General features: G+C 43.5%; 3 protein-coding genes and 2 non-coding genes across 6 annotated transcripts in view; 2 read left to right on the forward strand and 3 right to left on the reverse strand.

Annotated features, from left to right (window-relative positions):
• Positions 1-227: 227 nt before the first annotated feature.
• Positions 228-11,891, forward strand: GPR1 (G protein-coupled receptor 1). 2 transcript variants are annotated; one of them, XM_032859978.1, is made up of 2 exons: positions 228-300; positions 10,336-11,891. In XM_032859978.1, the coding sequence occupies exon 2, from the start codon at positions 10,364-10,366 to the stop codon at positions 11,429-11,431; it is 1,068 nt and encodes a 355-aa protein (XP_032715869.1). In that variant the 5' UTR covers positions 228-300; positions 10,336-10,363; the 3' UTR covers positions 11,432-11,891. The 2 variants fall into 2 exon arrangements, with proteins under 2 accessions (XP_032715869.1, XP_032715870.1); XM_032859979.1 differs by having other exon boundaries at positions 268-304.
• Positions 11,892-20,458: 8,567 nt separating this feature from the next.
• Positions 20,459-23,086, reverse strand: EEF1B2 (eukaryotic translation elongation factor 1 beta 2). The gene is made up of 6 exons (XM_032859980.1): positions 22,935-23,086; positions 22,389-22,511; positions 21,621-21,747; positions 21,282-21,348; positions 20,764-20,889; positions 20,459-20,660 (listed from the first exon to the last, which is right to left on the reverse strand). Exons 1-6 carry the CDS (start codon positions 23,012-23,014, stop codon positions 20,506-20,508), a joined length of 678 nt encoding a protein of 225 aa, XP_032715871.1. The 5' UTR covers positions 23,015-23,086; the 3' UTR covers positions 20,459-20,505.
• LOC116869265 lies at positions 20,999-21,132 on the reverse strand. Its single transcript, XR_004383007.1, has one exon. It is a non-coding gene; the product is annotated as a small nucleolar RNA SNORA41 (small nucleolar RNA).
• On the reverse strand, positions 21,428-21,506 carry LOC116869264. The gene has a single exon (XR_004383006.1). It is a non-coding gene; the product is annotated as a small nucleolar RNA SNORD51 (small nucleolar RNA).
• Positions 23,087-23,559: 473 nt separating the features above from the next.
• NDUFS1 (NADH:ubiquinone oxidoreductase core subunit S1) overlaps positions 23,560-26,177 on the forward strand; it is a 28,730-nt gene continuing 26,112 nt past the window's right edge. The window contains exon 1 of the mRNA XM_032859986.1: positions 23,560-23,689. The gene's annotated coding sequence lies outside the window, so the exon portion shown is untranslated. The remainder of the gene's footprint in view (positions 23,690-26,177) is intronic.

Genomic DNA, 26,177 nt, shown 5'->3' on the forward strand with positions numbered 1-26,177 from the left:
AGGAAGTTGAGGTTTTGAGGTAGGAGGCGACTTGTCCAAGAATCCACAGCCAGGAAGAGGTGGGACTGGGATCTGATAACAGGCACTGTGATTCCAGAGCCATGGACCACTTTATTGCTGGATATTTCAATTACACCTGTGTGTTCATTAGCTCAAAGTCTCGCAAACAAACGAAGCCTGAAGGTTGCTCCCTGACCCGAGGTTAATCATTCACTGTTCTCTCCCAGCAATCCACAGAGCCATACAGATTGTACAAACCCGGACCCTAATTTCTGAGTGGAGCACTGGAACAACTGAAGCGTAAGTAGGTGTTGACTTTGCAAATACGTGCTGGGTCCTTTCCAACTGTTCAAATGAAACTCGGGGTTTAGACTTGCAATCAGCCTGCAGGTGCCTTTTAATGAAAAGACCTTGACCCCAACAGAGTGAAAAATAGGTATCATTTCATTACCACTTGATTGAATGGGGAAGAACTTTCTCCCAACCCCATCGCCTTTAAAAGTGAATAAAACATGTGTATGCCTAAAATTAGTTAGCTTTCCTGAGGTTGATTTTAATGCCAACTCAATAAAAAAGTTATTGGGAAGGTTATACTCAGTTTAGCTAAGCTTCCTGAAAGTGTCTATTAATTTCCTAGAGGATATCTATCAAAGATATCTCCCTCATCTTTATTCTCACTCTCATGCCTAAGGCCCTTCCATCTTTGGCTTCAGTCATGGCAACATTTTTCCAAATCACTCCCAGATGATCTTTACAAAAACAAAGGTTCAATGGTGTCCCTCCCTGCTACAGACATTTTTATTTGCTCCCAACTGGCAATGGAATAAAATCCAAATACTTGAACATGACATTCAAGGGCTTCATTGCCCGGCGCTCCCCTTTTCTTGTTGCCTTTTTTTGAGCCAAACCAAAATACTTCCACCTTTCTCGTATGTCAAGGACTATTGTTATTTATCTTAATGTCTGAAATTAAGTAATAAATGACATAGGAACTGTAGATAGGCAAGATGCCTTTCTATTAATGGATAAGTGAAACCAGGAGAAGCAATGGGACAGTCATGGTTCCATCATCTTCCAACCAGCAGGAAGCACCTGCTGGAACACTGAAACAACCCAAACTTTCGTTCTTTAAACCTCCTTTGCTTCCCTTGACCGAATCAATAGAGTATCTTTATAAGCATTGCTGTACTGTGATCGCTTCCAAGTAGAGGCTGTTCATCCAGAGGGCAGCAAAATACTCTGCTGGTGTCAAAGATCTTGAGAACAGTCTGCGGTGTGGTATAGAGTTTATATTTGATAGCTAGTGGAAAATACTGAGCAATGCCTCCAAACAACCCCCCCCAACAACACACACACACATATTCTTTAAAAAAAAAAAAAATCTCTCTTGCCTAAGAAGACAGCCCTTGGAAATTCAAGTTTGCTGGGTCACAGATCTGTGCTTTTCACCAGATTTTCTCCGTCATGTCTATCAATTCTTTCTCCTCATTTCTGTCATTCATTCTGAAGCAAAATACACGTTCCTTCAAGTTTCCACAAGGATCTCTCAAGAGGCACATTCAGCTCTTGAAATTTTTAACCACGGTTTACAGGGGAGCTCTACACAAGCAATCCTCATACACAAAGATCAGCAACATCAAATCCTCCTCTGTGTTCCAAGTAGAGTGGAGACTACATTTTCTTAAGACTTCTGCGATTGTCTGTAAAAATCCATCTAACTCCTCACTATGGAACTAAATGAAACCCCTTTGCATTCACCAAATGTTCTGCCAGAAGGAATCTTTGTGTTTTGTCAAGGTAGACGAACAAAATGTTTCCCTCTATAGCCGAGCCACATTTAAAAGTTTAAAAGTTGAAAGCCACCTTTAAAAGTTTAATGATACACATTTCTACCAGATGTCCTTCCCCACAGTCATCTAGGTTTTGCAGACAATTTATCATCACGCTTTCCACCAGGACTCTCACAGTGAAATCTGTTTATTCAGAGATGGGTTTAGGCTTTACGATCTATTAAATCTGGATGGCTCAGAAACCAATTTATTTACTTTTAAAAAACAGTTCTGTGCACCCGACTCGACATTTGCCACTCGAGTAGCCATAACCCAGGAATGTGATAATGGGAGTGTCCCCCCGAAATCTAAATCCTGTGGTAAACAAACCTCTTCACATTCTTTGGAAACAAACCATACCCTTCAGGGACAGTGCTCTGACCTTTGCTCCACACCGGGGGCTTTTCACGCGTCTCTAACCTGGCCTGGGGGAGCCTGCGTGTGTTCTCACACGGGGCACAGCCTGGTGCTTACTTAAGGGGCCCCTCAACAGCGGTTACAGTCACGTATACCTCTGTTAGTCTTCATCTCAGTCAGAATAATTTATTTGCCTTTCAGCAGCACATATGGTCTAAGACAAATACAGTAGCTCTTTCCTCTTTTCCGTCAAGTCTGAAAGTCTCATCCCGGCGCTGCTCTTGCGCTCCGCAAAGCACTTCCACATCACGAAAGCTCCATGAGGTCCCGATGGAAAGTCACTGCCAGCCAACGTGGATTGACTCTGCCTGTTTAATAAATGACAGGGTTTCCTTCGGGCCTGGGCTGAAGGACTTAATTCGCTTGCCATTCATCTTCATTTCGGGCGACTGCCCAGCAAGGCTCATTTCTCTTGCCCAGATGTTTCTCTAGTTTCACCGCGACGTCTGCTTTCCATCCTTCCCTCCCTTCTCCGAGCCATATGTGTATGTGTATATAAGCACGTGTGTGTGTGCACTGTGTCCACATGATTAAACTGAGGACACACTTTCTCATGTTTTCTTTCTCTATCTCCTTTTTGCCCTTTTTCTCTTATCCCACCACAGATGAACAGATAAGTTTAACACAACACGATTGATGATACAACAGAATATCAGTTTTCACAAGTTTAATAATTCATCTCTAAAAAAAAATTAAAAAGTCATCTCTAGGGGCACCTGGGTGGCTCAGTAAGTTGAGCGTCCTACTTTGTGATTTTTGCTCAGGTCATATGATCTCATGGGTCATGAGATAGAGTCCTGTGTCAGGCTCCGCGCTTGGCGCAAAGTCTGATTGTCTTTCTCCCTTTCCTTTGTCCCAACTTATAGCTCATCTGCTGTATTAATTGGTAGAAAGTTAAAGTGAGGGTCTCTGCAGCGGCCTCGAGTAGCCTTGAATCATAGTCGCCTCCCAGGGACCAAGGGGCAAGTCATCTGCCGAGGCCAATTCAGAGTTTCTATTTCCATTTTATTTTTTTTAAAGATTTTATTTATTTATTTGACAGAGAGATCACAAGTAGGCAGAGCAGCAAGTGGGCGGGGGAGGGGGTGGTGGGAAGCAGGCTCCCGGCTGAGCAGAGAGCAGGATGTGGGGCTCGATGTGGGGCTCGATCCCAGGACCATGAGACCATGATCTGAGCTGAAGGCAGAGGCTTAACCCAGTGGGTTCCTGTTAAAAGCTCAAACTTTTCAAGAGTTGGCCCACCCCAGGGGTCACAAGTCTGTGGACAGGCTGATTGTGGTCTGCAGCTGCTTTGTCCTGAAATAGTCGTTTAGAAAGTGGAAGCTTTTCACATTAATAATATAGATATCCAGCTATTCTTCAAAAACTCTGGCAACACTAAGTCCTCACTTCCCGCATGGAAACAGTTGGCTAGGACGGAGGAGCTGCTGCCCACTGGGGGCGGCCTTCTTGTTCCTCCATTCCCTTGAATCCCGTTGTCTCCACAGCCTGAACTACTGAACCTCTTATGGTTACCTGCCCCCGGGACATTTAAATGTGAAATAGAGGGCAGAGGATGTTTAGCCTCTGCCAAAAGAGTATAGGTCTAATATCAGCGCAACTCAAGGTCTGCCCCCCATTTCCTTATAAAGTAGGAGTCTTATCAGCTTACCATGGTCACTTGCAAAACCCCCCTCATAGTTGGCCTCCATGGTTGAGAAGGGTATTCCTTAAATGACTCTTGCTGGGGTACAGAGATCTCCCTTACAAGGTCAACTTCTTTCTCTTTCTGTTGTCCCCAGGGGAAGCTCCCCACTCTCTCCCCCAGTAAGCTTCCTGAAGCCACGGCCACTGGTAGGAAGAGCTCCTTCCTCAAGGGTTTCTCATGGCATCTTCTCGCAAGACGTGAGCACAGCCAGGCCTCTGCCACAGTGCTTAAAGGCAAGGCCCAGGGAAGCTAAGTGAGTTAGGGTACGGGTCCTGCTGCTTTAACAAAAGCCCCAAAGAATAGCAGGGCAAATATATTCTCACTAAGTAATCCAGAAGGAGGAAGTCCAGAGAGGTAGGGCAGCTGTGCTCAACGAGGGCTAAGGAGGACCCAAGCTTCTTCTATCTTATGAAACACATGTTTTCCTCATCCACGCAGTGCGAGATAGCTCATGGCTGTCTCTATATTTGAGCCAATGACTAGATGGAACAAGGGGTATCAGAAGGCCTTAGACTCTGGTACAGGAGACCCCAAGGCCTGGGAGTCATTTTTAACTCTCCTCTCTCATGTCGGATCCTCTAAGAAACCTATTGATTCTGTCTTCGACGTATAAATTAGAATTCAGTCTGTACTTTTTTTTTTTTTTTTAATGACTTATTTACTTAGAGCGCATGTGCGTGAGTGGGAGGAAGGGCCGAGGTTGCAGACTCCCCACCGGGCGCAGAGCCTGACCAAGGGCTCAGTCCCACGACTCTGTGATCACGGCCTGATCAAGAGTCAGATGCTCAACGGACAGAGCCACCCAGGCACCCCAAATTCAGGCCTTTCTCATCATTTCTGCTACTGCTCTGGTCCCAGCCACCCTCATCTCCGCCCGGGATTATTCCAGTAACCTTGGAATCCGTCTCGCTGCTTCTACACTTGGGTGCCCCACCGCCGCCGTCACCACTACCCACAGCAGTCCCTTCTCAACTTAACAGAAGGAGGGACTGTACGATAATAGAAACAGATTACTTTTCTCCTCTGCTCAGAATCCTTCAGGGGCATCCCATTTCCCTTAGAGTGAAAACCGGAGTCCTTCAATGGCCTACACATGTCTATATATCTGACCTCTCACACACCCTTGCGGCTTCTTTCCTTCTACTCTTCCCCTTGTTCGCCGTGCTCACCCTATTCGAGACATACTGGTATCCTCACTATTTCTGGAATTCGTTAGACACACTTTGCCCTAAGGCACTGGCTGTTCCCTCTGCCTAGAACCCTCCTGCCCACAATATCCACATGAGTAACTCCCTTACGTCCCTCCGACTATGGTTGCTGCCCCCCCAGGGAGCCCTTCTCTGACCACCTTACTGAAAATTAGAACCTGCTCTCCTGTCCCTTTTATTCCGTTCCTCCCTCCCCCACCCCCCATTTTTCCGCAGCACTTACCAGCTTTTAACACACTTTAACGCGCTATGTAATTTGCTTTTCTATTAGGTTTATTTTTTACTATCTCCTGCTAGACTCTAAAATCTAAAAGGGAAGAAATAATTGTCTCATTTAGTGAAGAAGCACAATTAACTAGAATAGCGCCTGAGAAATGCAGGCACTTACTGAACATGTGCTAAATGAATGAGTGATTACAATTCGTAGGTGGCTACCGGCTCCGGGTTGGTGCTGCGGGTGGAATTGCGCCCCTCCAAAAGGGTACGTTGCCATCTAAGCCTTCGGCCTCTCACAGTGTGATGTTATTTGGAATTATGGTTTTTACAGAGGTCATCAAGTTAAAACAGGGTCATTAGGGTGGGTTGTAATCCACCAGTAATCCAGTAGGACACAAGTCCTTATGGAAGGGTGACATTTGGGCACAGAGACAGACACTCAGGCAGAGCACCATGAGGCAATGAAGGCAGGTTTGAGGATAACACATGTACAAGCCAAGAAAGGCCAAAGTTTGCTGGCAAATCACCAGAAGCTAGCACGGGACAGAGTCTCCCTCAAAGATTTCCCTCTGGCTTCCCACCTGACTTCAGACTTCTAGCCTCCAGACTGTGAGCCAGTAAATTTCTGTTACTAAGAAATTTAAAGTTTGGGGCACCTGAGTGGCTCAGTGGGTTAAAGCCTCTGCCTTCGGCTCAGGTCATGATCCCAGGGTCCTGGGATGGAGCCCTGCATCGGGCTCTCTGCTCGGCAGGGAGCCTGCTTCCTCCTCTCTCTCTCTGCCTACCTCTCTGCCTAATTGTGATCTCTGTCTGTCAAATAAATAAATAAAAATCTTTAAAAGAAAACCACCCTTTAAAAAAAAAAGAAATTTCAAGTTTAGAGCGCTTTGTCACGTCAGCTCTATGAAACTAATATAGTTAGCCTCTAGGTAGGTTGGTAGGTGTGAGATCTGGAAACTTAATTAGATCCGGAGGAGCCTATAAACTATAAAGCAGCATATAAACAAGCTGTGATAATTAAATGAGACCATGTCCTTAAAGGTTAACTGTGCTTGTCCAAGGACTCGAGGGGACAGTTGCTGAATTCTGCCTTACTTCTCTCTTTTCTCCATCCTACCCATATCCCTCACCGTGGCCACCACACAAAAACATCTGCTCTAAGTCACAGGGGAATTCCTAGATTATATTTCCTGTGAAGGTTTAGCTGGGCAGCATTCAGCAATTCTTGACAATCTTTCTCCAAGCTTGAGCTAACTGGATCTTGTGTCTAATCACCTCATCTGCTCTCTGAAAGATTGGGGACCTCTCTGATACAGGGTTTTCTGTTTGAAGGGATTCTGAAACGGATGAACTAGATCACTCATCCTTGCGGTACCTTCCCCCCACCAAAAGAACAGAGAAGACTGGTGGCTGGTGTCCTTCAGCAGGCCCTGTGATCTTTCTGGCCCAGCAGGGTCAGTAATGGCATTAGAAGGGGGAGGTTTCTGACTTTTGGTCAGGTTAATGGTTCTAGTGTAACTCGGGGTCTTCCTTTGGCATTCTGTGCTTGGAGAATGAGGGTCCTTCTACTTACTGCTTAGGATTTTGTAAGGTGATTTAAACTGCCACCTGGGCCATTTGTCTTCAGGATTCCTAATAGCTTAAAAGGTCATAGGCAGGGGCGCCTGGGTGGCTCAGTGGGTTAAAGCCTCTGCCTTCGCCTCAGATCATGATCCCAGGGTCCTGGGATCGAGCCCCACATCAGGCTCTCTACTCAGCAGGGAGCCTGCTTCCCCCTCTCTCTCTGCCTGCCTCTCTGCCTACTTGTGATCTCTGTCTGTCAAATAAATAAATAAAATCTTAAAAAAAAAAAAAAGTCATAGGCATAAGGAGGGAAGAATGTCCCAGTATACAGGCAGAAAACAGACAGGGAGTTAGACACTAGCCTAAACAAAAACTTGATCTTGAGAATGGTCAGCCACCAGAAGCAGTGGACAGGGTAAGGTTCCAGACCTGCATGAAAAAGGCAGCAAGAAGGGAGCCAATTCTTGGTTGGTAGAGTAGGATACACGAAGGAAAAGACTCGGTGTCAAGAAAAAAAAGCCAAGATCCTGGGGATAGAATTGTGAGTCAAGGTCAGAGAGATTCTAGCAATGACGGTGACTTAAGGGTAAACTCACCAACTCTCCTGTTATGTTTGGTTCTGAACAGGATTTGTAGCTGAACCGATCATTTAATCGGCCCATGTTAAGTGTCTGTGATATGTTAAGACTTGTACTAGGCACCATGGGGATCAGAGATGACAGGCATCGTTCTCAAGGAGTTAAGAATTTGGTAGGGTAGGGGCACCTGGGTGGCTCAGTGAGTTAAGCCTCTGCCTTCGGCTCAGATCATGGTCTCAGGGTCCTGGGATCAAGCCCCGCATTGGGCTCTCTGCTCAGCAGGGAGCCTGCTTCCTCCTCTCTCTCTCTCTGCGTGTCTGCCTACTTGTGATCTCTGTCATATAAATAAATAAAATCTTAAAAAAGAAAAAAGAAAGAATTTGGTAGGGCAGAAATCAAAGATAAACCAATGACAATTTAGTGTATCGAGTACAATAAGAATACAGTGTCATACGAAATCATAGTAACTAAGAGTCCAAGCTCTGGGTCCAGTAGATTTGAGTTCATATCCTGACTCTCCAGTTAAAGGTTGTGTGATCCTGCGCAAGTCACAAAGTTTCCTCAGACTTCAGTATCCTTTCTTGTAAGTGGGAATAATAGTACTACTTACCTTCTTTATAAGATTCTCATGAGGATCAAATCAGACCATAGGTGCCTGGCACCTAGATAATTCCCAATAACATTGACTTTTTAAAAGATAATAATAGTGATTATTAGTATAATTATCCGGGCAAAGGTAATGTCAGAAAATGTTTCCAGAAAAAGGTGGTATTTAAGCTGAATATTGAAAAACAAAGAGAAGGTGGCTGGGCCTGGGTTTGGGAGGAGGCTAATGAATTGCTTTTATTTTTTAATTATGCCCTGCCAGGTTTCTCAAACACTTTGAGGTAGGATGATGAATTCAGTGTTAGTAGAATTGAATGTGAGATGTCTCTGAGCAACACTACATGTTTTGACCTTTTCATTTTACCACTACTATAATCTCATTTTTTTTAAGATTTTATTTATTTATTTGAGAGGGAGAGAGAGAAAGAAAGCAAGAGAGAGCGTGGGAGCAGGGAGTTCCACACACTCGGGTTCAATCCCAGGACCCTGGGATCATGACCTGAGCTGAAGTCAGAAGCTTAACTGACTATACCACCTAGGCTTCCTTATAATCCTGTATCTTGTATGTTTGCCCCATTAATTATTACAGCTCCATGAAATGAATACAACTATTAATCTTCTTTCTTCTTGGTTTTGAATACTAACAAACAAAAACAATACGAAATAAAATTGATGTAATTAAAATTGTACCCAGCGGGAGGGGGGCAGGCAGGGAGAGGATGGTGGGGTTATGGACATTGGGGACATTGCTATGAAGTGTGTAAACCTGGCGATTCACAGACCTGTACCCCTGGGGCTAATAATACATTATATGTTAATAAAAAAATAAAAAAATTTTTAAAAAATAAAAAAATAAAAATGTACCCAGTAAACATTTTTTTTTTAAATTGTAAAAATGACTTTTACCTCTTCTTAACCCAGAAAAACTGGTCCTGATAGGAAGGAGAAAAAAGGTCACAAAAGAAAACTTAACTTTGGGTGAAATTATAATAGATAAATTTTGGTAGGGGCAAAAAGAAACAAAATAAAGCTGATTAATAAATCACACTTTTGTTGTAAATGTGGAACATAATTAATCCAAATCAATTCAAAACAAGGGAATCTCAATGAGATAAATATTGAAATAAAATTTAGTGGCACTCTATAGGAAATTGATACAGAAATTAAATGGCCAGAGTCGATTTTACTCCAAAGGATACCTTTCAGTTTAAAAGTCTTCCACACTGATAGAATTCTTACAAACGTGTTTGCCTTCATATACATAGACTCAAAACATCCGTGGTGCAAAACAGTGTGTCAGAACCTCCAGTGCTTGCCTGTAACATCTGGAGGTGTGGTTTGAAGAAATATTTGGGACTCTTGTCTGGCTTAGAAAGTCAGGGTATGGGGCGCCTGGGTGGCTCAGTGGGTTAAAGCCTCTGCCTTCAGCTCAGGTCATGATCCCAGCATCCTGGGATCGAAACCCCGAATTGGGCTTTCTGCTCAGCAGGGAGACTGCTTCCTCCTCTCTCCCTCTCTCTCTGCCTGCCTCTCTGCCTACTTGTGATCTCTGTCCGTCAAATAAATAAATAAAATCTTAAAAAAAAAAAAAAGAAAAAGAAAGTCAGGGTATAACGAAGGGCTTTGAAGTCATCACCACATAAGTATTCATGTTTTCTTTTGTATCTTCCATAAAATAATAATGCAGAGTCAGAACCTAATCAATGCCTATTGAATGTTAGATTCTTTTTTTTTTTTAAGATTTTATTTATTTGGCAGACAGAGATCACAAGTAGGCAGAGAGGCAGGCGGAGAGAGAGGGGGAAGCAGGCTCCCCGCTGAGCAGAGAGCCTGATGAGGGGCTCGATTCAGGACCCTGAGATCATGACCTGAGCCAAAGGTAGAGGCTTTAACCCACTGAGCCACCCAGGTGGTCCTGAATGTTAGATTCTCTCTAGTCAGGTCTACAAGCCTTATGGATAGAGGAATTGCACCTGTAGAGTCAATCATTTTAATTTAGCACTTACTGAATACTTTGCAAAAATGAGCTCTCACAGCTTTGAGAGTAACCAGAGCAAAACTGAAGTACCCCCAAGATTTGGATATCTAGAATATAATCACAGACCTTACCAAAAATTATACTATTTCCATTCAGTTCATCAAATGAAATATTTTTATCCTAATGTTCGTTGTTCACCAAGCATTTCCTCTTTTAAGAATTGTTCTCTTTCTTTTTAAATTTGCTTCTATAGATATCCTCATCCTCCACTTGACAAGGTCATGGAAGATCTAGAGGAAACATTATTTGAAGAATTCGAGAACTACTCCTATAACCTGGAATATTACTCCTCAGAGTCCGATTTGGAGGAGAAAACCCACCTGGGAGTTGCTCATTGGGTCTCACTGGTATTATACTGTTTAGCATTTATTCTGGGCATTCCAGGAAATGCCACTGTCATTTGGTTCACAGGGTTCAAGTGGAAGAAGACAGTCACCACTCTCTGGTTCCTCAACCTGGCTATTGCAGATTTCATTTTTCTTCTCTTCCTACCTCTGTACATCTCCTATGTGGTCATGAATTTCCACTGGCCCTTCGGCATCTGGTTGTGCAAGGCCAATTCCTTCATTGCCCAGCTGAACATGTTCGCTAGTGTTTTTTTTCTGACGGTGATCAGCGTGGACCGCTACATCCACTTGATCCATCCCGTCGTATCTCATCGGCACCGAACCCTAAGGAACTCCCTGATTGTTGTTGTTTCCATTTGGTTTTTGGCTTCTCTAATGGGTGGTCCTGCCCTCTACTTCCGGGACACTCTGGAGTTCAATAACCACACTCTTTGCTATAACAATTTCCATGAGCATGATCCTGACCTTACTTTGATGAGGCACCATGTTCTGACCTGGGTGAAATTTATTGTCGGGTACCTCTTCCCCTTGCTAGCAATGAGCATTTGCTACTTGTGTCTCATCTTCAAGGTGAAGAAGCGAAGCATCCTGGTCTCCAGTAAGCATTTCTGGACCATCCTAGCTGTGGTCCTGGCCTTTTTGATTTGCTGGACTCCTTATCACCTGTTTAACATTTGGGAGCTCACAATCCACCACAGTAGCTATTTCCACCAGGTGCTTCAGGCCGGCATCCCCCTCTCCACTGGCTTGGCATTCCTCAACAGCTGCTTGAACCCTATCCTTTACGTCCTCATTAGTAAGAAGTTCCAAACTCGCTTTCGGGCCTCAGTTGCTGAGATCCTAAAGCACACGCTGTGGGAGGTCAGCTGTTCGGGCACAGTGAGCGAACAGCTCAGGAACTCTGAGACCAAGAACTTGTGTCTGCTGGAAACAGCTCAGTGAGTTTTCCGTAGAAGGCTTTTGCAGGGGGTAAGGGGCCCGACACACGCTTTCAGATTATTTGGTTCCCAGGTATGGTAATAACCATCTCTTTTTGTTAAGCGGTTTGGTGGTTTTACATTTTTGTGTGGGTCTGAAACGTAGGAAAGATCTTCATTTTTTTCCCCTGCAAATTAAATTATCTGTCATTCTTGCTAATTATACTGCAGTGGATTAGTCACCACTGTTGATGCAATATCAGCTATTATTTTTTTAATCTTCATGACTCTGAAGTCCTAGATCTTAATGTTAAATAGATGATTAATTCATTTCAGAAATGTTAACATATGTGCTTAAGCTCACTTCTATTTTGCACCAGTAACCTATTAGACATATTTTTGAAGTGCGACATGTACTTAATTTCTTTATTTCATGAAATCTATGTACATACATTTATAAATTAAAGTAATAGTTGATTACAGTAGTTTAAAACATCGTGAACTCTTCACGCTTAGTGAAGTGTCCCAAAATCTAGTCGCTTAAACTGACAATTTATTGTCCTAACATCTCACAGTTCTGAGTCAGAAACTCAAGGCACAGAAGGGAGGTTCATCTCTGTCAGCCTCACCGGTATGCAGCATGGGCTCGATTGGGATGTCCCAAATGGCCGAGTTTTGGAACAGCTGGTCTCCTCTGCCCTACTGCCCCTTCTTTTCTTTTTCTTCACACAGCTCTTCCAGTATGGTAGCTCAGGGTAGCCAGACTTCTTACATGGCAGGTTAGGGCTCTAAGATACCAAAGTGGGCATTTCTAGCCCTCTTAAAGCCTACGCCTACCCCTGACACGGTATCACATCACTGTACTCTTTGGTCAAAGTAGTCCTGGTCCAGCCCAGGGTCAAGGGGAGGCCACATAGACCCCACCTGCCAATGGGGATATGCTCCTATCCCTAATCCCTCATGAAATCATTATAAATATCAAGATTCTTGGAAAATTCTGGGTATGTGCAAGTATGTATAAGATGGCTATAAACATAAAACTCTGGCATCTAGATGGTGGATAGGCCAGCTCAATCTCAGAATGTTTTCAGAAAAAGAAAGCACATGTGACATTGATATATTTCTACCTTCTATTCCTCTAACTGTGTACATGTAGACACCAGTACAAGAACAATAAAGTATGCCTTTAAGTCAGTAACCTCTTCAATTTTAAAAAGCATTTAATTTTCTGTAATTTAATCTTATTTTGAAAGTTGGGGGGGGAGCCATGTTATTTATTCAATCAGTATCCGTTTTCAATTTCATCTCTCAGCTTCTGGAAATGCCAATCTTCGATAGCTTACTGGCTATGTTCTTTACTAGTAGTCCATAGCAACAGTCAGATCTGGTTTTGGAAATTATTCCTCAAAAATGCGTGGCATTGCTCAGTATATCCCAAACTTTGGTCATCCCTGAATTTCATGGCTTCTGCCACACCCAGTATGGAGGGAAGGCAAGGAGAGAAGGGCTCATTGCGTGTGTCTGTCCTTCCATGACCAGGGTTTAAGAAATTCCACTCTGGGTTCCCCGTCACCCTCAAGGGATAGGCCCTGATTTCCCAGGATCGGGAGAAAAGCTGGAGGATGGAAGACAAAGAGAATATCTTAGGCTCATCCTTAGTTTGAGCAGATGGACAGATTCTCAGGGCTTTGGGGAAAGAGGAAGGCTGAGGAAGCAAGAAGGGGGTTAAGCAATCAAGGGCAGAAGGAAATGATGGAGCAGGTGGTGTTACCACCTAGGAAGCAAGAGATTACCAAAGGCCTATGAAAATATTTGAGATCTTAAAAAAATATTGTTGGGTCTAGAATACAAAAAGGGAAACTTGAAAAGTCAAAATTAATAAATACTTAATCACATGTCTATAAAATAGGTCTTTATGTCAATGAGTCAAATGAAATATTTCATAGTTATATAAAAGCTTATACTTAATATGGACATTCAATGTGTTTCAGTGTTTGATATGAGGAGTGAGGCTTCCAAAAAATTTTTTTTAATTTAATTTTATTTTTTCAGTGTTCCAAGACAAAAAAAAAAAAAGTTTTAAGGAAGGTCTACAAAGGTCTTTAAAAAAAAAAAATCTTCTTTCTTTTTTTTTTTAAAAGATTTTATTTATTTATTTGACAGATAGAGATCACAGGTAGGCATCGAGGCAGGCAGAGAGAGAGAGGAGGAAGCAGGTTCCCTGCTGAGCAGAGAGCCCGATGTGGGGCTCGATCCCAGGACCCTGGGATCATGACCTGAGCCAAAGGCAGAGGCTTTAACCCACTGAGTCACCCAGGCACCCCTTATTTAATTCTTTGACAGAGAGAGAGAGAGCACAAGCAGGGGGAGAGGCAGGCAGAGGGAAAAGCAACTCCTTGCTGAGCAGAGAGCCCAACTTGGGGCTCAATCCCAGACCCCTGCTATGACCTGAGCCGAATTCAGACGCTTAACCGACTGAGCCACCCAAGGTCTACAAATCTTAAAGAAACTCTGGATTCATTTGAGAATCTAAGGAAGGTTATGAGTCCTTTCCTTAGAAACTTTTTTTTTTTAATCAGTCTCTGCCCAAACGTGAAGCTTAAACTCACTACCTCAAGATCAAGACTCAAATCACATGTGACTGCCAGGCACCCCTCCTTAGAAACGTGCTTTTAAATAAAATATCAGAGAGATCTTAGACCCTGGGCTAAAGACTAGTTTTAGTGGCTTTTAAAATAGCGGATAGTAGGGGTCGCCTGGATGGCTCAGTCCGCCTCTGGCTCAAGTTATGATCCCAGAGTCCTGCTCAGTGGGAGGCCCACTTGTCCCTCTCCCACTCCCCCTGCTTGTGTTCCCTCTCTTGCTGTCTCTCTCTCAGATAAAAAAAGATCTTAAAAAAAAAAATAGCAGATAGTGGGGATGTCACAGAAATCTGCTAGTGGAAAGTAGCCGCCAGTACAAGTACTCCCCAGCACGGATGGGAGTTAATGTTTTATTCTCAGTTTGAGGGAAGATCCCAAGAGTAGCATTGGGTCCAGGACTGGGGACCCCAAGCCTCCTCCCCCGACAGTTGGAATTTGGTTAGTGGGGCTCTCCAGGGGTCTCCTGAAGAAGAGCGGGATGAATGACTAAATAACAGGACCAAGAGGACCAAGACTGGAAGAGCAGACAGCGCTGGAGCAATTAGGGAAGGAGTGAGGGAGCTCAGTGCCCAGTGGGCAGAAAAGTGAAGAATCCCAGGCTTTCAGGGACTGGGGCACAGACATGAGGAGACAAACCTGCCTCTTGAATGGAAAACAGCTCTTTGAAGGGGGCAAGTCCCAAGACCTCCAGAGGCAGGAGATCTGGATTTGAACTAAGGCTCCCACACATCCTGGGTCTGTGTCCTTGGCTAAATTAATTCAGATTTCTAGACCTCATCTGCAAAATGGGGATAACAATAGTGGTACATGCTACACAGGGCTGTTGTGGAAATTAAAGGGGATGCAGCAAAAGCACTTCGAGGGGTACTTGGCTCTAGAAACAACTTGACCAATCCTGGCTGGTATTAATCAGTGAAATTCTTGGCATCTTCCAACCTACTAATTGCTTATTAATTGTCAACTCCTTTCCTCCTGTATCAACATAGGAAGAATAAGGGAGCTACACAGAAAAGCTTAAAACTATCTTGTTTATAGTTTTTTTATACATACTTATAGTTTATAAGTATGTATAAAAGACTATGTGCCTAGAGGCTGTGAAGCAGAATGAAAGTTTTCTCGGAAGACGTATTTGAAGTGCATCTTGAAGAATGGCCCCCATTTTCACAAGTGCAGGTGAGAAAAGAGGCTTTTCAGGTAGGTGACCCAGGAAGGGCAAACGTACAAAAGGAAAACAGGACATGATCAGAAAAAATTGTTTAGAAAAATAGTCCCAGGGGTGCCTGAGTGGCTCAGTGGGTAAAAGCCTCTGCCTTCGGCTCAGGGCATGATCTCAGGGTCCTGAGATCGAGCCCCGCATCAGGCTCTCTGCTTAGCAGGGAGCCTGCTTCCTCTTCTTTGGCCTGCCTTTCTGCCTTGTGATCTCTGTCAAATAAATACATAAATAAATAAATAAATAAATAAATCTTAAAAAAGAAAAATAGTCCCATTTCCTTGGGATAGAATGAGGGTAGAAGATTCACAAGTTGGAGCCCAGCTTGAATAGTACTCCATGGTTCCTCAATATTCTTACATACGGGCATTCATTTCTTGAATGCATCTGCTACCATCCATACAGTGTGTGTAATGAGAAAATGTTTTTATCAGTCTTAATTCCATTTTAAATTTACCCGTATGTGACTTTATCTTCTCACGTTCCCTAATTGAGGGTATGAAGCAAGGGTTACACGGATAAAATAGGATTAAATTGTCTAAAAGTGGGGATGAAGAACTTCTTTCATTCTATTGACAACAACATTACCTGGCCAAGGGCCTGGGTTTCATTTCTCTCTCTCTAGGTGAATAATTGGGCAAATCATCTTTCAGAGTTCAGTTTCCTTATCCAAATGGGGATAACAGTGTCATCTTTGCTTATCTCATAGCTTATGATGGTTTCCAAAAGTGAGGGATGCCTGGGTGGCTCAGTCGGGTAATCGGCTGCCTTCAGCTCAGTCATGATCCCAGAGTCCTGGGATCAAGTCCCACATCTGGCTCCCAAGGAGTCTGCCTCTCCCTCTGCCTTTGCCTGCCTGTGCTCACTCTCTGACAAACAAATAAATTTTAAAAATCTTTTAAAAAAAATGGACAATGTGTATGAGGCATGTATTTTTGTATTTTTTTACTTTTTTATTCTAAGGACGATAGCTGCCAAATTGGATTTGTTCGGGGGGCGGGGTGGGGGGGGCAACACAGAGATCCCAAAACATGAATGCAACTCCTTTTGTATTTGTCTTTGCCCATAAGCTTATTTTTTCATAATAGGGAAAAACTCCAGCACTTTCTAACGTTGTTCTAGTCTGTCACTTTTTAATTATATTGTTTATAAAGGATTTCATTGAGTACATGTGCCATAATTTAGCCATTTCCATTCATGTTCGGACTGTAACAATCCTTTTAGTCCCATACTTCCATCCAAAACACCTCCAGGTCAGAGCTGTCAGCCTGTGTCATTTTCTGGCTCAGAAGCCTAAAAGGCTCCCCACCCCGCAGCGCGGGCGCGCACGCGCGCGCACACACACACACACACACACACACACACACACTGCCCTTGAAGGAGCCAGCCTGGATGTGCAACCTGGCCCCACCCCATCTAATCCCAAACAGACACTGCAAAATCCAGCCCAACTGATCTGGTCGCCTGGTAAATATCGCTTCGTCTATTCTTATTCCTGCCTTTTATCCCCTCTTGGAATACTTTTTTCCTTTTTTTTCTTTCCTTTCCTTTCTTTCTTTTTTTCTTTTTTTTCTTTTAACAAATTACCGGTCAAGTTCCACCCAGCTCAAGTCCCAACTTCTCCAAAAAATTTTTCTTCAATTCTAGCCTTCCCAAACCTTCTGAACTTTTGGATTACTTGCTTAATCACAAAATGACTAATTTTTAACAATTTTACATGTGTTCGAGCCACCTCCCTATTGTAATTTTCTTAACTCTTTTGTATTTTATGTGTGTTCGAGCCACCTCCCTATTGTAATTTTCTTAACTCTTCTTTTGTATTTTTGTAGCTTCTAACATGGTGATACTGAATGAATCATTTTTAATTCCCACACTGTTCTCAGCCTTGTGTGAGGGATGCCAAATAATGAAAAATAAGTATGGTCTGAGTTACTGTAATCATTTATGGGCATACAAAAAAAAAAAAAAACCTGGCCTCTTTTATCTTTTGTTAATACTCCAAAGTCAGAAGCAAACCAAAAAATCTCTCTTTCCCCATGTCTACCCATGCCTTCTGAGCCCATTGGTTCAAAAACAGGTTATTCCGTATATACAGGCTCACAAGCAAATGTGAGCATTGCTTAGAACAGCAGAAAACTGAAAGCAATCTAAAGCTCCAATAAATAGACTGGTTAAATAAGATATGAGACAATGGATTATATAACTGTTAGAAAATGAGAAAGCTTTATAAGTACTGCCATGGAATATTCAAGATATAATTTCCAAGACATCCTAGTCTATTTTTAAGGACAAAGTAAAATGTGCAGAACAGTTTGCATTGTATGCTACAATTACTTCACGCATCTGCTCGCACTAGTTCTGGAAATTGCTGAGAACCTGTTGATAATGGTTGCTTTTATGGAGCTAAACGGGAAGCCTGGGCAAGGGGGAAGAGGGGCGGGGAAGACACAGAGACTTCACTGTATAGCCTCTCGTTTTGTACTATGTTACTGTTTTATCTATTTTTTTAATATAAAATGAAAATATACCACTAAATATATCTATAGGAGGCTGTGGAGTCAAGATTTTTAAAGTCACGGGCTTCATTTATTTATTTTAAGACTTATAAGACAGCTGTGGTTTGAAATGACCATTCTAAATTTTTTAGCTCCTTTTACTTTGAACCACATTTTTAATCAACAGTTTTTATCATTTTTGTTAATACTTCTTCCAGCTACCTGGTGCTCAATCCCTTTAACATGTCGATCATTGTGAGTAATTTGGGGCTGCTCTTCACTAGTTGCTACATCTCGATCTTTCCATGGCAACATTTCCAGAATCCCGCAGCTCTGTTCTACCGAAAATGAAGTGCTGCCCTCTGCCGGCTTTCATGACGCTGACAACCGGAAAATTTCTCATGACGTTGGAAATACTGCTTAATTAAGATGATCATAGTTATGAGTACATACATACACCAATTAAATAAGTTTTATCTCAGATTTAAACAATTTCCCACATTTAAGGTACTCTCCCATATAAACAAACTCACAGTGAGAGGAAAAAAAATAGTACTGTCTGGTTTGGCTGGGAAAATTCTGACTTCAAACAAATCATTTAATCTCTGGTCTACAGATTATAAACCACAAAATAAGACTTTTAGAAGTCAGTAATTCCTGGAGCGCCTGGATGGCTAAATTGGTTAAGCATCTGACTCTTGATTTCAGCTCAGGCCTTGATCTCAGGGTCTTGAGTTCAAGATCTTTGTTGGGCTCCACACTTTGGTGTGGGCCTACTCAAACAAAAAGCAGGCTTCGCCTACTTACCTGCAGCAAACCCATTATTGAAGTCTCTTCACCAATAGGTTCTGATATCCAAATCCAAGTAAAATGTCCCACTCAGTCCCCACCTCCACACCCTAGCCAGGTTTATGAACCATAGCCTGGGAACCAACTACCTTATAACCTTTCCATGACACAGTGCTACTCAAAAATCACATTCCCCAAAACACAAATCAAGCTCTCTCCATCAGGGCACCTGGGTGGCTCAGTTGGTTAAGCATCTGCCTTCTGCTCAGGTCATCTCAGGGTTCTGGGACTGAACCCCAAGTGGGGCTCCCAGCTTAGCAGGGAGTCTACTTTCCCCTCTGCCCCTCCCCCTTGTGATTTTTTTTCTTTTTCCTAAGGTTTTATTTGAGAGAAGCCCACAAGCAGTGTGAGGGCCACCGAGAGATATACACTCCCCATGAGCAGCGAGCCTGATGCAGGGGTTTCATCCCAGGACCTCCTCCCATACCATTAAGTCCTGATCTGAAGGCAGAGGCCCAATTGAGCCACCTAGAAGCCCCAACGGTTTTAACAAATTTTGGGAATCCTTTCTTTGACCTAACTTTCCTCCTCTGGGTTAGGTGTCCTTTAGTAAGGTTGCACACCCCATTTCATATATTGCTTTCAAGAGGGATTTTTTTAATAACAATTTTTTTAAAAAAGATTTTGAGACAGTGAGAGGGAACACAATCAGGGGGAATGGGAGAGGGAAAAGCTGGTCCCCTGCCGAGCAGGGAGATGGATGCAGGGCTAGATCCCAGGACCCCAGGATCCCAACAGGGGCCAAAGGCAGACGCTTAACCACTGAGCCACCCATGGGACCCTCAAGTAGGATTTTCGTGTGATTTTTCATCCTAGAGTAACCCCCAACTTGGAAGACCATAGGTGACAACAAATTACTTCATTAGTCATTGGTCAATCTCAACATTTAACTCCCTTTTATCCCAGTGTTTCATGAACTAGTCCAATAAATAAAGGACATTCACTGTGTCCGGTTATCTTAAGCACTTTACATGTATTGACCCATTTCTCAAGGTACTTTGAACATTTCCATTGCAGAAAACCAGTCCAGGTATTACCTTGTTACTCCTTGCAAAAAGCCCAAGGTCTGAACCATTACAAATCTACAGGGCTAAAAATCTAGTTGAAAATTCTTAATCCAAAATTTCCACAAGCGAAGCTTATCTGATTTCTTTTGAAAACAAAGCAAATATGGGGGCGCCTGTGTGGCTCAGTTGGTTAAGTGTCTGCCTTCGGCTCAGGTCATGATCCCAGGTCCCAGGATCAAGCCCCACATCAGGCTCCCTGCTCAGCTGGAAGCTTGCTTCTTCCTCTCCCACTCCCCCCCATTTGTGTTTCCTCTCTTGCTGTGTCTGTGTCAAGAAAAATCTTTAAAAAAAGCAAATACAAAACTTGAAATGCTGTGGTACAAGTGGTATGTATCCTTGTGCATTGGGTACAGAAACTATACTAAGATTGAGTCCATTTCTTTTTTTTTTTTTTTTTTAAAGAATTTATTTATTTGACAGAGAGAGAGATCACAAGTAGGCAGAGAGGCAGGCAGAGAGAGAGAGGGAGAAGCAGGCTCCCCACTGAGCAGAGCGCCCGATGTGGGGCTCGATCCCAGGACCCTGGGATCATGACCTGAGCCGAAGGCAGAGGCTTTAACCCACTGAGCCACCCAGGCGCCCCGATTGAGTCCATTTCGAAGAATTTGTTTATAACATCTACTCAACACCTACCTGTATTCAGTTATTTGTGATGAATATCTTCCTCTTTGTTGGGATAAATATCTAACAATGCTGACACCCAAATTTATTTTTATGGCTTATACAATGTCCACTGAATTTCTTCCCTCAAAATGGAAACCACCCTATGTAAGAGTCTAGAGCCAACAGTTGTCTTTTAAGCTTTTATTTAAGGGCAATGATCTATGATGTCATTTTTAGATCTTATTAAAAGCAGCCACGTCCATGGACTGCACATAGTCCTCAAACGCAGTGATCCGCTCCTCCAGCATATCTGTTCCAACTTTATCATCTTCCACTACACACTGTATCTGAAGTTTTTTAATTCCATATCCCACTGGAACCAGTTTAGCTGAAAGACAGAAAAGTCTTAGTTAGCAAAGTCCTTGGATTGACAAACATTGTTACTATGCAACTTCCAGATGCCACTTTGAAAAAGCAAAAATTGAACTCACAAGAGCCCCAGACCAAGCCATCTGCCTGAATGCTTCGGACGCACTCCTCTAGTTTTGCCATATCCGTCTCATCGTCCCAGGGTTTCACATCTAGTAGTATGGAAGACTTGGCAACAAGTGCAGGTTCTAAGGAAAGGAACAGCCAGCATTATTCAGACACTGCTAAAACCTGTGAAATTTTCATCTGTTTCCTAATGGATCATCTCCTCAGCCAAACAAAACTACAGAATACATCTTGTGTTTGTTACTCACATGCCCACTTTCTGTTGTGCTAAGAAAGAGGTGTTTTAAGTGTATAACAGTTTCTGTCCCACAGAGGAATGCCACAACTGCTACTAGAAGAACAGCTGCAGACCAGTAGCTGTGGAAGTTTTAGGAAGAACCACCTATACAGGTTTTTAAGTACTGACCTCGTCAACAAATGCAGAGGCAATTACTTTAGAAATCAAACTTCAAAAAAGATCACTCACATTATTATGAAATAAAGTTAAAGCAGCACAAATTATAAAGTGACCTACTTTTGGCTTTCTTTGACTCATACTGTGCAAGGCGTTCTTCTCTTAGCCTCTTTGCTTCCTCGCTTTCCTATAAAGAAAAATGAAGTGTGTTTCACAAAGTTGGTTGTGTCTCAGCTTATAGCTAGTGGAACCAACACAACAAAGACCAGTTTCATCAGAAAAAAGCAAATCCATCAGGGGCTCAGCCGAAAGATGGTGATTTGATTTTATTCATCACGTAACCAGTGAGAACTTAAAAAGTCAGGTAATAAAGTGGTGAAACCTGAATTCAAATCCAGGCAATTTCGCCACAGAGCCTATGATTAAGCTCACCGATACACATATTAATTTGTGCCGTACCTCCTCATCATCAGATCCAAAGAGATCAATGTCATCATCATCTTTACTATCTGTAGCTCCACTTCCTGTGGTGTCTTCCACATTGGCAGGGCCATACTTGCCCAAAGCTTTCTTCACTCCTGGAAGGCTTGAAAAAAAAAATGTAAGTTCAGCCACCCCTAGGTCAGTATGCTCTTTTTTGAACAGCACATGAGAATGTGTTTCCATCACTCTTTACCAACAGATCCCTTTTGTACTAAGAATTTACCCTTAAACACTCCCAGGCAAATATTGTTCCACTTTTAACTCCTCACCCAACAAGCATTAGGAGCACGTGAGACGTGACGTTCAATACTCACTATGATTTACTCTTTCTGTATGAATATTTCTTTTTGAGATTTCATTAAGTATGCTCAGTTCCATTCTTAGTGAACTGGAGTCCACTTCCCCAAACTTCCACCCTTGCTGGCAGTTTCAGAAGAATGGCCAAGGACTGAGTGAAAGAGCCACCCTCTCACCCCAGAGGTGGGCCCCCCGGGGCAGGGTCCAGGCACACTGTCAGGGCACTGTGGGGAAAAGTTCAACTGCTGCTGTCCATGTGCTACCTGTTCTGTGAAAAAACGGAGTGAAGACTTCAGTCTCTCGGCCTTCCAAAGTCACAGCGATAATTAAGCTCACAATATCCCAAACAGAACTAAAGTAGCCTGGGTCCAATTCTGTCATGTGAAAACCCTGAGTTGAAGCTTAGAAAACGTTCTCTTCTCCAGATAAGGACGAAGGTGATTTTACCTGGCCTTTTCCTTTTCGTAAGACTTGATGTGATTATACCAACGGAGGGCATGATACAAGTCGGCAGGTGGGGGGCCGGAGACTGCTTCGAATACTGCCACGTCTGCCTGTGACGGCACATACCTGCCGAGGATACCAAAATTGCACACGCCTTTAAGAGGAAATCTACAAACACCGGCAAATAAATGACAAACGGCACCTCTGTCACCCTAATTACTGCGAAATGGCCCATTTGCTACTGGGAAGCCTAAGCTGCTGTACTTTTTTTTTTTTTTTAAATAAGCTCAAGATCAGGGACCATGCGATTGGGGTTCCGCCCCACCCTGGGAATCCCTGCCACTTCGTGGACCTCAAACTTTGCAGTATCTCACGAAGACCGACAGGCTTGCTTCCACAAACCGAGTGCTCGCGGGATAACCTGGGAGCATCAAGTCCGGGGAAAGCAAGCACGTTTAACTCTTCGCCCCTCGCAGCCCGGCCGCCTTGCCCTCAGCGGCGACAGAGGCCGCGCCACGTGGCCCGGCCCCATCGCGGGCCCGTCCTCACCCCTCGATGTAGCTCTTGTCCGCTAGGTAGTCGTTGAGCACCTGGAGGCCGGCGGGGCTTTTCAGGTCTCCAAAACCCATGGCGTCGGCTGATCCTAGGAACCGGGCGGCAACGAAGGAAAAGAGAAGAGGAGCGAGCCGCGGACCACCGCTAAGAGGGGGGAAGAAAAAAAAAGGGCCGCAAAAGGCCGGAAAATGCCTTATATAGAGACGGAGGCGTTTCCCTCTGCCGCACCAGGTCGAAGGTTAAAGGTCAAAGTACGTTAAGCGCCTCATTCCTCCACGAAAAATTCCGGGGCTCTGAACTGAACGGCCCACCGATTGTCTGCGGACCTTTTTGTGTTTGCAAATAAATTAATAAAAGGGGTATTTCTTAAATTAATACCTCCGCGGCTCCGGAACACTACAGGAACCGCCCCTCGAAGCGCCGGAGATGACCGAAGACGCTCGGCCTCAGGCGCATAGCTACTTCCGGCGGAACTGCGGTTCCAAACTGTCTCCCCGCCCTCCGCCCCCGCCCGCTCTGGGCTGCTCGCCCTCCGCCCCGCCCCCTGTGCGGGCGACGGAAATTGCCGAACTCTTGCTGAACGGAAATTGTCGAATCCGGGGTTTCTAGTCCCTCCTGGCTTCCCGTTCTCCAGGCCCGGCGGGCGAGATGAGCCGAGGCCGCCATATTGAATAAGCAATCTGGCCTTTGAGGGGGCTGTTGCGGTATAGACAGTTCTGTGCAGCGGCTTCGGCGGCTCCGAGGAGAAGGTGAGGCCGTGAATAGCGTGAGAAGACTGACATTCCTCTTGCCATAGGAGTTGATTTCTTGATGAGACTTTTGGCCCGGGTGACTTATTCTACTCTTGTCCTTGACTGGACCTCACGTCCCACCCCGCCTCCCCCGAAAGCCCCTAGGGCCGGCAGGTGAGGGCTGTTGCCCGTGGTCTCAGGTCTCTTGGAGCGGAAATCAGGTGGAGAACCTGGAGGCCCTGAGAGCGCTGGACCGGTGGCAGGCTTGTGGGTGACCTTCATTCTGCGGGGTAAATGCAGGACATTCCCCTTTGTGGAGCGGAGTCCGTTTTGTTCCGTGGGAGAGGACGTATGTCAAGTGACTTAGGCCCAAAGACTGAGCATTTCCCCCCCAAGTTAGGATGTCCTTGGTACAGTACACTGTCTGGCCCCTATTGCCTTAGCAACCATCCACACCTCTCTTTTGTTGTTGTTGTTGTTGTTTTGTTTTTTCCATTGAGTGCATTGGGCAGTATTTTTTATTCTTTTCCCTGGTGGGGAAACTGAAGAAAATGATGTTTAAAAAGTTTGCCCAAGGTCGCACTGCTAATGACATAGCTACGTTGTTTAGCTATGTTGGGATCTAATGGGGATCCATTAGATGGGATCCGTAGATCGGACACAGCTCTGTTCCAGAACGATTTGAGGACTTTGCAAATGTAGCTTGAACTGTTCCTGATGAATGAACACACCCAAGTTGTTTCCTTAGAGTGTTCTTTTTTCCACCGAATTGCATGTGCATCGTTAAGCAGGGTGTTACAGGGCTGTCAGAGCACCTGCCCTTTTTAATTCCAGGGAAGTGGAAGTTTGGGCCAGAGATTTGAGATCGAATTCGTTTAGCAAATAGTTATTGAACGTCTATTACAAACGAGAAATGAGTCTACAAAGAAGAATAAAATGGGTGATATGACTGTGGAGTAGTTAGGAAATTTTAAGATAGGCTGATCAAGGAAAGCCTCCCTGAGGAATGTCTGTTAAGCCCAAATTTCAAGGGCAAGAAGTCAGAAAGATCTGAAGGAAAAGGATTTCAATCTGAGGCCACAGCCTGTGGGGAGGGGGAGAAGCTGTGGGGACAGTGTGGAAGCTAGGAGACCTGTAGGTGGGCTGTTGTAATAGTCCAGGATAGATGATGGTGGCATACAGTAGAGTGGTATACCTTGGAGGGAGAGAAGTGCATGGATGCAGGATATACGGTGGGGAATGTGGAATAGTACTGTTCTCATTCTAAAAAGTGTCCATTCTGGTTTTAGAAATGTTTGATCATTAACATTTTCCCATTTAAAGATGACTATTTCCATTCCTATGTGATACATAAATATGTGTAAAGTACACATTGAAATTTTGTATAACTGTCTTCTCCCTTTGATGCTGGATTTTCAAGAGACAGTCTAGTTCTGGTTGATTTCCTAGCTAACGTGGACAGTACTTTTAGATTGTATTGGAGACAAAATATAAGAAAGTGTTTACATTGTATGAAATATTGATTGTTGATTTTCAGTCTGTCATTGCACTGATTCAGCAAATTCAGATTTACCTTTATATCATCAAAAGAATTTAGTAAGACAGATGCTACTCATTTTGGAACTTGGTGATAAGATTGTTTGGTGGTTATTTTTTTCAAGGGCTAGGTCTTCAGAAAAGGGAAGTGACCAAATTATACCATTTTTCTTCAAGGAGCTTACACTTCAGTAGGTACTAAAATCGACGCCAACTTGTAATTTAGTAGGTGGAATACTAAAGCTATATACAGAGTGTGTACAGAGGGAGTACAAAGGAAGAGGATTTTGAAACTGCTCTTCAGTGGCTAGTACTGTTTGAACTGAATTTAGATTTAATTGACGTTTATTGAACTACTACTAATAATGCATAGCCTAGGAAGTATTGTTTTCTTCCTTATCAATAGATAGAGAAGCAGCAACTCGATTTACCAAAAATCACTCACTTATGGGTGATAGACTTCATGTCTGCAAATTTAGAATCACAAGTTCTGAATTAACGAATGTTATGAATTAACTAAAGTCTGATTTAATGACATTTTCTGTTATACCTCTTCTGTAATAGGTAAGTGAAACTTCATGCTTAAATCTTAGGTATATGGACTGTCTTCCACTCTCTACCTTTGAAAGTCATTACGTTGATACATTCTGATCCCATGATTTCCATTTTTAGACTTTCTAAGTGAAAAATTATAATTCAGATGCTTAGTCCATTTGATCGAGTGAATAGACAAAAAGCTCAGTGCTTAGACCTTATGACCAAATCAATGGATAAAAACTCTAAAAGTTCAGATAGCTTTTCTCTTTGCTTGTGTATATCTTTAATTGGTGTTATTTATGTAATTCACTGCCATTTTTCTTTTAGTAATTCAGCAAACGTTTATTATAGGAGACTGTCCTGTGCATTGTAGGATGTTTAACAGAACCCTGGACTCTACCCACTAGAGGCCAGTAGCTTTCCTCCAGTTGGG

This window comes from Lontra canadensis, unplaced genomic scaffold, assembly GCF_010015895.1.
Source record: "Lontra canadensis isolate GAN:19392208 unplaced genomic scaffold, GSC_riverotter_1.0 scaffold18, whole genome shotgun sequence".
Classification (NCBI taxonomy): Eukaryota; Metazoa; Chordata; class Mammalia; order Carnivora; family Mustelidae; genus Lontra; species Lontra canadensis.

Coding starts and splice junctions, on each gene's coding strand:
- EEF1B2 (XM_032859980.1), bottom strand. CDS start 23,014: ATGGGTTTTGGAGACCTGAAAAGCCCCGCCGGCCTCCAGGTGCTCAAC. Junction 21,748..22,388: donor TACGAAAAGGAAAAGGCCAG/GTAAAATCACCT, acceptor TTTTTTTTCAAG/CCTTCCAGGAGTGAAGAAAG. Junction 20,661..20,763: donor TGGCTTGGTCTGGGGCTCTT/GTGAGTTCAATT, acceptor TCTGTCTTTCAG/CTAAACTGGTTCCAGTGGGA.
- GPR1 (XM_032859978.1), top strand. CDS start 10,364: ATGGAAGATCTAGAGGAAACATTATTTGAAGAATTCGAGAACTACTCC.